The sequence below is a fragment of the Neocloeon triangulifer genome, unplaced genomic scaffold, assembly GCF_031216515.1.
Source record: "Neocloeon triangulifer isolate White Clay Creek 2 clone unplaced genomic scaffold, ASM3121651v1 ptg000022l, whole genome shotgun sequence".
NCBI lineage: Eukaryota > Metazoa > Arthropoda > Insecta > Ephemeroptera > Baetidae > Neocloeon > Neocloeon triangulifer.
Window position 1 is genome coordinate 5,363,747 of NW_026775562.1, and position 10,215 is coordinate 5,373,961.

Sequence of the window (10,215 nt, forward strand, 5' to 3'; positions counted from 1 at the left end):
TTGACTATGAAATCCGACAAAACTGACTCGAGCACCACCTGGTGCCAAAATGTATATTTTGGTGCTCCTCACGGAGGTGCTGCTGCCACAGTAGTGTTAAAATAAAGGACTAATGACTTATTAAGATCAATGGCCGTCCGAAGTGAATATAAATAAATACATAGTCTGGCTGAGCGTGCGAAATTGGTGAGGTTGCAGCCGACCGGGACGTCCGATGTGAACGGCCAGGTCACGTGCCGTCGACGGACGCGTCCTTAGAGTATTCAGGCGCAGTTTGCGTCTCGGCAGAGTCGATTTTAGTCTGTAGAAAAAGAGCGAGAGATGCCTGGCAAGGTGAAGGTGAAGATCATCGCCGGGCGAAACCTGCCCGTGATGGACAGGTCGGCGGACACGACGGACGCCTACGTCGAGATCAAGATGAGCAACATCACGCACAAGACAGACGTGTGCAGAAAGTCGCTCAACCCGCAGTGGACCGAGGAGTGGCACCGATTCGAGGTTTGACCCTGCCCATAAATTTTTGTCACCGATTTTAATGGAATTTTTTCTCCAAGGTGGACGACACGGAGCTGCAAGACGAGCCTCTGCAGATTCGTCTGATGGACTACGACGTCTATTCGGCCAACGACGCCATCGGCAAGGTCTACATCGACCTGAACCCTTTGATCCATGGCTCGTTGGACGTCCCTGACACCTGCGTCCCTCAGGTCAGGGCGCCCATGCTTGGAGGAGCCATGTCCTACTGTGGCTGGTTCCCCGTCTACGACACCATGCACGGCATCAGGGGGGAGGTGCAGGTCATAGTCAAGATTGAACTCTTCTCTGACACCAACAAGTTCAGAGATTCCTCGCACGGAATAAAATTTTTCTGCAGTAGGTTTTTTCTCATTTGCCTTTTTAAATTAAAGTTTAAATTGTTTCCTTGTTTAAAGCTGCTGGAGTGCCTCACGGTCTACACGCCCTGTACATTCATGGATTCGTCGAGGAGCTAATTTTGACCGAGGACCCTGAGTATGAGTGGCTGGACAAAATCCGCACGCCCAGAGCTACCAATGAAGCCAGACAGACCTTGTTCTTCAAACTGTCTGGCGAGGTGAAGCGGAGAGTGGGCCTGAAGGCTCTCGAGATGGGTGCTAATTCAGTTATAGGGTAAATTTAAATGCAATTAATAATAAGGATAGGGTAAACAAAATGGATTTTTTTTTTTTTTAATTTGTTCGACTTTGAATGTAGCTTCAAAAGACATTGAACTAAATATAAATTGCAAATTATATTTGCAAATGAAAGTACACTTCCACTTAAGTGAAAAATTGAAAATCCCTATAATTTAGTAATAAAAATTTTCAGGTATCGATTACAATTTGACCTGGAAGGCGAGTCAGGAATTGTGGCCAGAGGAATTGGAACGGCTGTGACCCTGGTGTCCCCGTTGGACACAAGTCCGAACACAACTCTCGACGAGTAAGATTTCATCTCTAAACTGTCATTCCAAGGCCACCAGCACCATTATTTTTTCTCTATTTCGCACTTTCTGCATCCGTTTTCCTGTCATCTGATACTCAAATTACACTTCTTGTCCATTTTAAAGATTCGTCAAAAAAAGGTTGGATTGAGAAATTGCAAAAAAATCCAACCTTCCATCACACAAATTCTGCAACAATTTTTCTAATTTGAGACTTTTCTCTTTCTGTTCTCCCCGCACATCCTCTTGTGTGTGCTTTTCGTTTTTCTTCACTAATCTCATTAAAAATAAATTAAAAATTAAAACGAAGCAGCAGTTGTGACAGAGTGGCCGTGCTGCTCGGCCCCCACCCTTTGCTGAAGGTGGCGTCCACCTCCTGTAGCTGTCTGCTGAGACCCAGCGGCAGCTCGCACAGCATGTCCCCCCTCAAACCCCAGCCGCCCCACTTGCTAGTGATTCCCCCGACCCCGACGGGCTCGGCCGGCGTTTCCCCCACCAGCCCTGTGAGTCCGCAAACGGTCAACAGCCCCTTTCGGCGACATCCCTCCTACGGGGAGGCCATTCTGGCCATCGACCTCGTCTCCCTAGGCCTCCCTGCACCGCAAAACCGGCCCAAACCCTCCACCTTCCGCACCCTGGCCAAGAGCCTCCGCCTCGCCCTGACCAAAAGATTCATCAGCAGGAAGGAAACGGTCAGGGAGATGCCCAAGTTCGAGGTTGTGTACCCTGAGAAGTTCGACCGGCGCCACCGAAGGTCCTCGAGTGACCCTTTCAGCGCCGGGCCCTTCACCCGGCAGCTGCGGGGCGCCCTGGACTCTGTCCTGGAAGAGTCCTCCTCCCCTCATTCGGTCCGACTAAGGACCTTCCAGTCCGAGTCGTGTCTTTCTCCAATTGGCTCGTCCAACAACTCGTCCATCGAGTTTGTCCTGCTGCCCTCGGAGAGCGTGTCGAGCGTCGAGTCGCTTGAGTCGAGCGTCTCGACGACCTCCGAGCTGTGCCTGGCCGACGCCTTGCGCCCCACCGACCCCAACCTGCCCTCCATCCCCCTCACCGCGCCACTCTTGCCGCTCGCACGTCGCTGTAACTTAGTTAGGAGCATGTCCTCGAGTGTGTCCTCCTCCCTGTCCACTACTAGCACCTCTGCCACGCCCCGTAACTCAGTAACAGGCTCATGCCCCTCCAGGCTTCCATTCCCATCAGCAGCACCTCCGGTCCACGGGCTGGACAGTACGGACAGCAGCAGCTACCTTGACGACGAGCAACAACAAAGGCTCGGACACTCGAACGGCTCCAACACGCTGTCTCCGTCCAGAATTACCAACAACATCCAGAGGCGTTCTTCAGACTCAGACCTCAGCATCACCCCAAAAGGTATTTTTCCCAAAATATACCTCAAATATAATTGTGAAAGTTTTCATTTGATCAAAGGCAACAGCTTTGGCAGTGGAGGATCGGCAAACAACCGCCAATTTCACCGGCACAGCATCCCCAGGCCGATCCTAAACCAGGACAGCAGCATTGACCTGCTCGAGTACCCCTTCCTCACCCTCAACAAGTACCCTGCTGGATTCATCATCAGATTTGGTAATCAATTTAATTGTTCTAAAATAACAAATTTATAAATTAATCTGGCCATTCCTCAGGTGGAATGGTTTGCGCCAGGAGTGTGAAGCTCCTAGAGAGAAACACCGAAGAGCCGGAAAGCCGTGACCTTTGGTGGCACGAGTTGCGCATGGAGGTCAGGTCACACGCCAGGGCGCTGGCCTGCAACGTCGTTCTTGGTTACAGGGAAGAATCGTCAATTAGGTAATTTTGTAACTATTAAAACGATGAGTGAATGTAACAATAATTATTCCAGTGATGACGTATGCATTTTGAGTGCGACGGGAACGGCGGCCGTGGTCAATATGCATCACAGGGATGGCAGCCGCATCAGCAGCCGCAAATTCAAAACCAGAAGCACCAAGAGTAAAGACACGGATACTTCAAATGTGAGCGAAGAAAATGAGGACGAAAAGCAGACGTCCAAAATCAACATCGAGAATTTCAACAAGGTTTTTAGTTTTTGAAGCAAATTTGTAATATTTTTAACTTTTAAAAGTTCCTCTCGCCTCAGGGAAGAAGGTCGAAGGTCAGCTTGGCAGATGGGCAGAGTCCTTTGCCACCTCAGTGCACCATGTGCCATGTCCCTTACAGTCTTGCCAACTCCCCTATGCCAGTCAACGCCATTCGATGCGCCGTCTGCAAGTAGTTCTGTTCTGCTTTCTATAAATTAATTTTTTAAACCCGACACAAATAGGAAAGGTAAAGTGCCTGATGTCTTGTTGACGACTGTCGAAATCCCCGAGGAGGCCATGCTGACCGGCAGGGGTTGCCTGGTGCAAGTGCAGGTTTGCCGAACCAAGAAGGACGCAAAGGGCGAACACAACGCCAAAGAAATTTCGGACAGTCTTCCATTTTTAGAGTACGACATGTACAGTGCCATCATCAACAAGCTCAGAGTGAAGGGGATGAACGCAGTTTTTAATTTAAGGGTGAGCAAAAATTTGTATAAACCTGCATCTCACTTCAACCTTTCCTATTCAGGTCAGTGTGACTGTTGGTGACAGGCTTCTGGTCGGGATAGCATCGGGGACGGCAGTTTTCCTCACTCCAATGCCAGCCCCTCCAATTCCAAAACTTACAGCCAGCAAAAACAATAACTCCAGGTTGTCTCTGGCTGAGGTGCAGAAGAGACTGCAGGATGCTTGCAGGAACAACAGGGAGATTTACGGAGTCATCCCAAATCAAGAGGTTGGAAAATTTGTTCAACCTTCTGAAAGCACTAAAAATGATGTGTTTTTAATTAAAATTATTTTGCAACACTAGAAAGATTGCAACTCGGAATCGGATTCGGAAGAATCGGACGAAGATCTTCCAGCTTTGGAACTTGCCTCTGGGAATAAGGATGCTTGTATTATAGAGGTAAATCTTTGATTTTGAAATTAATTATAGTTTAACTTTAATTGTATCCAATCCAGGTTGATGACAGTGAAGACATGAATGCAGTCAACCTTCTAATCGAATCCTCTGTACCTCACGGTTTTGAAGTCGTCAACACTGAGACCATTCCAGGCTTGACCGGCTTTGAGGTGGTGTCCAGTCTGCAGATGTTCACACAGGTGTGGAGGGCCCGAGTCAATCCTTGCCAAAACTCGTCCTACTCGTTTTCCCTCAACAAACACATTCGTCGTTTACAGCAGGTTAGATAAACTTAGAATTTGATTTTTTTTTTTCATTTTGATCAATTTCTGCAGAGCTTATATTTCAAGTTGCGGAAAATGGTTCCTTGTGGTCTGCTGAGACTGAGATTCAAAGTGGAGCTTCCGGACGCAGACGAAATTCAAATCACCATCCTGGGCATGGCCGTCGGCCTGGGGAAGGTTCCGCAGCCACTGAAGAGTGCGGCCAAACTTAAGACTAACTGCAAGAAAGAGGACTCGGATCTGATTTTCAAGCTCGACGATGAGGTTGTGGCCATCGTCACACCACCCCCTGCAGCAAACATCCGGGACAAAAAGCAAAACCCTTTCTACCTCGGCTACACCAACCTCTTGAAAAATAGTCATGTAAGGAAGACTATTGATATTTAAGACAAATTTTTTTAATTATCAATGACAGGACCCTCCGACTGGAAGGTACGGGGTTGATATTACGCCTTTGAGTTATGTTCCTGGCGCCAAAATTGAAGAGTACTTGGGGAACCTGAACTTTTTCTTCATCAGGGAGAGCAACTCCATTAGAGAAGTACAGCTTTTAATTTTATAGGAAATAATTAAAAGTTTTTATTTTACTCGTACAATTGTATACATTGTTGGGATAATTTATAGTAAATTTTTAATAAATATTTCCGGTTCAATTTTAGATTGGAGGGTACAGCAACTTCGTCCATGGCTTTATCAACGAGTTGCTTGCAATAGTGAGGGCGCACATCACTGCACTAGGAGGCAACGCCATGGTCTCTTACTACATGAACGAGTTCACTCTGCTCAGTGCAGCTCACAAAAATCAGGTCAGCACTGGCACCTAATTCTTGATTGTCAATTGGAGCTGATTCAATTTCTACTCTGGTGCAGGGTCAATGCTTAATTCAAGTTGGGGGAGATGCAGTTCGAGTTTCGTATCCGGCAGCAGAAAAACAGCAGTGACAAGGAACCCAGGATATCAGTCATGATGTGTTCTCCATTTTTTTATAATTGACAATTCTAGTTTTTGATCTGAATGATGCTTTCGATCGTGATTTTGAGATTTTAGAACTATTTTGTGATTATTTTTTTTTAGATCTACATTCCACACGGTTACTTTTAATGATTCATTGTCAGAGCAGATCAATTTTGAAGCTACGCAAATATATTTTCAGTGATTTTCAGGTTTTGTTTTACCATCTTTTTAATACATGTATGATTAAACATATCAGGCGCTAAAATTTGCACAACTTAATTGATAAAAAAGTGGTATCAAGTGGAAAACGTCGGTGTTCATCTAAGAGCAATAAGTCAAAAATAATAATGAAAGCTGCAAGATAGAACTGTTTAGAATTAGAAGATAACAAAATGTATTATTAAATTAAAAACAATTGACTTTAAATTGATGAGCTACTTATTTTTAATCTCTATACTATAACGACCCCGGTGACTCTCTTCACAGGGATGTTGATCAGATCCTTTTACTCGCGGGTTCGAATTAATTTGATGAGCTACTTATTTTTAATCTCTATACAACTAAAATTTTATTAACAACTTCGGTTAACACATCTCATAGTTTATTTTTCTTACATTTGTCAGTTTTACGGTGTCTTCAGTTCTTTCCCTTACAAATATATTTAGTTTTAAGTTAGAAAAAGTGCAATCACAGATAAATGTTTCTTATTTTCGGTGCAATTAAAAAAGATCACTCCGGTGCATTGAAAAGGGCCGACGACCCAAAGTAGATGACCACAAAGACGGTGACCACCAATCCAGCGACGTAGAACATTGCCTTGCGGTTGTTGCGCCCGCTGTTCATCATTTTGTGGACCCTGTTCATGCTGCCGCTGAGCAAACCCGTGCCAGACTCGAAGTCCATCGAGAGGCCGTCCAGCAGACCGTGGTGCTCTTTCGCTTCAGTCTCGATGTCAAAGGCCAACTTAAAAGTTAAAATATCCAGTTATTTAAATTTGTTGATATTGGCAGATTTTTTTTTCGAACTGACCGACTTTAGTCTGCTGACTTTGCCTGAGAGGTTTTCGGTGAGTACCCTGTTTTGTCGGTCCAGGGTGTCCTCATCCTGGTCCTCTATGTTATACACAGCTGCCATTATTCTGGATGATTTTGGAAAATTTCAGGATGGAAGATAAAATTAATCGTGTTTGATGTCTCGTTGTTTTGTAGTGACGTTGCGACCTTTGTTTTGGTTGAATTCTGTTAAGATAGCCAACCTAACATTGAACATTTCAATTCTAATTTGCTAAAATTTTGAAGTAAAAGTCATAGAAAATTTAAAAAAACTATATATTAAACACATTTTTTTCAAGTTTCAATAGATTAGAGCTGAGGAAATATGCCAATGAAATATTAAAACCAGATTTATGATTTTTTTTGTGTGGTACAACTGGTTTGTAGGGGCGTGACTGTGTTCCAATTTGTTTTGATTTTTAGGCTACGACTGGGGATTTTCCAGCTGCATTCCAGCTTGTAAATTAACTAGAAATGAATTAAAATCCCAAATAATTTGTCTAGAAGGAGGTTCTAGAGATAAAAATGGTAAAACCGTCAAATTACGTTATCGTGACTTGAATAAATCTGCAAAATTTCAGGCTTGAAATCACTCTGCATCGCATTGGACGGAAACAGTAGTCTCGAGTTCAGTTTCGAAGAGGATGCCCTCGTCGATGCTGCTGGACTCTCGACTGGTGCGGCGACTCAAACTGCAGGTGTCCATGTTCCTGCGGGACCGGCAGGTGGCGATGGCCCTTTTGCGCAGGACGGCCGTCTCGTCCTATCGTCGGCGCTACTGTCTTCTCTTCTGGGGCCTCCTGGCCGCCGCTTTGGCCGTCCTGTACGGCCTCTTTGTCTACGGTGTCGTGTGCAGCAACGTCCAGATTTGGAAAGAAATACACGATGTTGTATGTTGAGAAAAACTTTATTGATTTCAAATGAAAATTAATGAAAAATTCAGTGTCGACAGTACAAGGATAATGAGGTTGTTGGCACCATGTGCCACCCTTTGTGTGAGGGGCGCGTCCACTCCCTCAGCTGCCAACCCCTGCACTCCGGGAAGGAACTCGTATTTTCGGCGGTTCTCGATGGCGTTCCGCTCGTCTTCAAATCATCAAGACGAAATCTCCACGCCAGGACTGAGGTTTGAATAAATTTTTTCTGTTGAATTTTTCCACTTAAAATTTTATCTTCAGGTGTATGCCGAGTTTGAAGGTCGCCAGCTCTACCCTTCAGAGGATGATTTTGTAAAAATGGTTGCAGCTGTGGTTGAGAACGAGCTGAACGTTTCGGCCACTGAAGAGCAGCTTTCGAAACTCATCCACTTGGCACCTGTGACTCCTGATCCTGACATGCGAGAGACCGAAATGAAAGACCTGTGGCGGCTGTTGCAGGACCATGAGTATCTGGCCGTTCGGATGTTTTCAGAGCAGGAAATTTTGCCAGCATTGATTGGATCTTGTGGAGATATTTTCGCTGTGAGTTTTTTATAGAGATTATTTTAACAGTACAATTTTTTTTTTTTTAATAATTAAACCTTTTCATGATTTTATTTCTTTTACAACAATTTGGATTTTTGCTAATAAGTTTTGATTTTGCATTATCAGGTTGATTTCGCCGAACCTTTGTCAGGAGGTGGTTTGTGGGAACACGAGGACGAGGTGTGGTCGGAGCGGCTGCGGCACGCAGTCATTATTCTTGAACTCCTGGAACGTCTGGAGACTACGGCCCCTGCACCTTTGCGGCTCTGCGACGTCCGGCTGAGCCATATCGGCCACTCCTTTGACGGCGCCAAGGCCGTTGTCCTGGACGGCGACTCCCTAGTCACTCAGTCAATGGCCGACTTGCTGGCTGGCGACGGCAGCCCTTGCACTGAACACTCCGACTGCCACTTCTTTGACTGCCACGCCGCCTGCGAAGAGGGCTTTTGCCAGCCACCGTCCACGAACAACAATTTGCAGGTCCAATTATTTTTTTTATATAATTTTTAAATTATGATATAGCATGATTAACAAGTTAATGCAACAATTCAGCAAAAATGCTAGATTTTTTCATAATTATGAATATTAAATGCAACAATTGATTTTTTTCCCTAAAATGCCTAAAATATCCAAAATTAAAATTTATTGACAAATTTTTAGGCAATTTGCGAGAAGGTTTTCCTCGGTGCTCGATGGGGCGGCGCCCTTTTACTGCCTGGTTTGTTGGCCTCTCCGCACGCACCCCCCTCCTTGGCAGCCCTCCTTCGACTCTGTGCCCACCCCCATGGGGAGGAAGGGGTGAAACATGGCACCCCTGATGACATTAGGGACCGTTTTGTTGCCACCGTCGAGGAGATGGTCTACGAGATGGACCTCAACGCCTGATCTCACATGAGATCTCTCTTTTTTTTCGCCAAAAAATTTGCTGAGCAATATTGTTTAAAGAGCTTTTCTCTGGACCAATCCAACTTGTTTTATCCTGCTAATTTTTACGCTCAAAACTGATATATAACCTGCTGCTTATCTCAAATGTTCAAACTATATATTCTATCAAATTATAGTCGAGCTGAAGTTTAATTAGCAAAGTATGTAATCTACAGTATTGATGACCAATGTGTATCCTACGTACAAAACAAAACGCTCTGTTTAACTTTTCCAAGCTTTGAGCTATTGTTTTTTACAATTTTGTTTTTTCGGCCTAAAAGGCTCCAAAGTGTGTATTAATTTTTGTGATAATTCTGAATTTAGAGCTGAAATCCAAAACGTTATAACTTTATATAAATATAATCCATCAATCTTTGCCTTGAATTATGCCAAAAACCAAAGCTTGCTGATCATTCATCCCAATTAATTTTTTTTAAGCACTTTTTTCAATCTCGCAAGCAATATAAGTGATCGCTATCAACTCAAGTACAACTTCTCGAAAGAAATGTAAAAAAAAATAATTTGCAGAAATTTTAGTCGGTGTAACTTGAAATTGTGAATTGAGTGTCTTATTAACCACATGTGTCAATGAACTCTTACAATGCATTATAATAGACAATGTTTGATGTTGAACCTTGGATGTGATCAAATTTTAGCTTGTCGTATAGTCACCAAAAGCTAACTCTATATAAATATATATATATTTGAATAATCTGCGCGATTTTTTTCGTACAGAGAGAGATCTTTTTGTACAATGCGAACAATCCTCCGAAGTACTTTTTAAGTGTAGCTTTTTACACCATATTTCCACTCACGATCAGCTTCTCTTTTGTGTGGACTTGTACTGTTTTTAATGGACTGCTGTTGACGTACGATGTTTAGTTAGATTGCGTGCTAATCGGCGTTTTAATATAATAATATTATACACATGATTAAACAAAATGAATAATTAGAAGAAAATTATTCAGAAATAAACTGCAGCTTCGAGATGCTATCAAAAAGCTTGAAATTTGAATTTTTTATTTTATTATATAAACGAGCAATTTTTCTTCTTCTGCTATTGAAATAAGATACGAGCATGTAAAACAAGTTCTCGACATGCTACTTCTTGTCT

The 10,215-nt window shown here is 43.8% G+C and overlaps 3 protein-coding genes across 5 annotated transcripts; 2 read left to right on the forward strand and 1 right to left on the reverse strand.

Moving 5' to 3' along the window:
• The first annotated feature begins 100 nt into the window (after positions 1–100).
• On the forward strand, positions 101–5,752 carry LOC132204770 (C2 domain-containing protein 5). Of its 3 annotated transcripts, none has more exons than XM_059633526.1 (17): positions 101–498; positions 555–873; positions 933–1,149; positions 1,348–1,461; positions 1,776–2,833; positions 2,891–3,046; positions 3,106–3,268; positions 3,321–3,516; positions 3,564–3,709; positions 3,762–3,996; positions 4,049–4,255; positions 4,331–4,426; positions 4,483–4,704; positions 4,759–5,070; positions 5,123–5,248; positions 5,367–5,513; positions 5,578–5,752. In XM_059633526.1, exons 1-17 carry the CDS (start codon positions 322–324, stop codon positions 5,647–5,649), a joined length of 3,963 nt encoding a protein of 1,320 aa, XP_059489509.1. In that variant the 5' UTR covers positions 101–321; the 3' UTR covers positions 5,650–5,752. The 3 variants fall into 3 exon arrangements, with proteins under 3 accessions (XP_059489509.1, XP_059489510.1, XP_059489511.1); XM_059633527.1 differs by having other exon boundaries at positions 3,579–3,709; XM_059633528.1 differs by having other exon boundaries at positions 103–498; positions 2,646–2,833.
• A 449-nt stretch (positions 5,753–6,201) lies between these two features.
• LOC132204774 (BET1-like protein) lies at positions 6,202–6,897 on the reverse strand. The gene is made up of 2 exons (XM_059633531.1): positions 6,692–6,897; positions 6,202–6,625 (listed from the first exon to the last, which is right to left on the reverse strand). The coding sequence occupies exons 1-2, from the start codon at positions 6,794–6,796 to the stop codon at positions 6,392–6,394; spliced, it is 339 nt and encodes a 112-aa protein (XP_059489514.1). The 5' UTR covers positions 6,797–6,897; the 3' UTR covers positions 6,202–6,391.
• Positions 6,898–7,090: 193 nt separating this feature from the next.
• LOC132204773 (divergent protein kinase domain 1C) lies at positions 7,091–10,118 on the forward strand. Its single transcript, XM_059633530.1, has 6 exons — positions 7,091–7,242; positions 7,296–7,604; positions 7,658–7,840; positions 7,893–8,174; positions 8,304–8,657; positions 8,838–10,118. Exons 2-6 carry the CDS (start codon positions 7,359–7,361, stop codon positions 9,060–9,062), a joined length of 1,290 nt encoding a protein of 429 aa, XP_059489513.1. The 5' UTR covers positions 7,091–7,242; positions 7,296–7,358; the 3' UTR covers positions 9,063–10,118.
• The last annotated feature ends 97 nt before the right edge of the window (positions 10,119–10,215 follow it).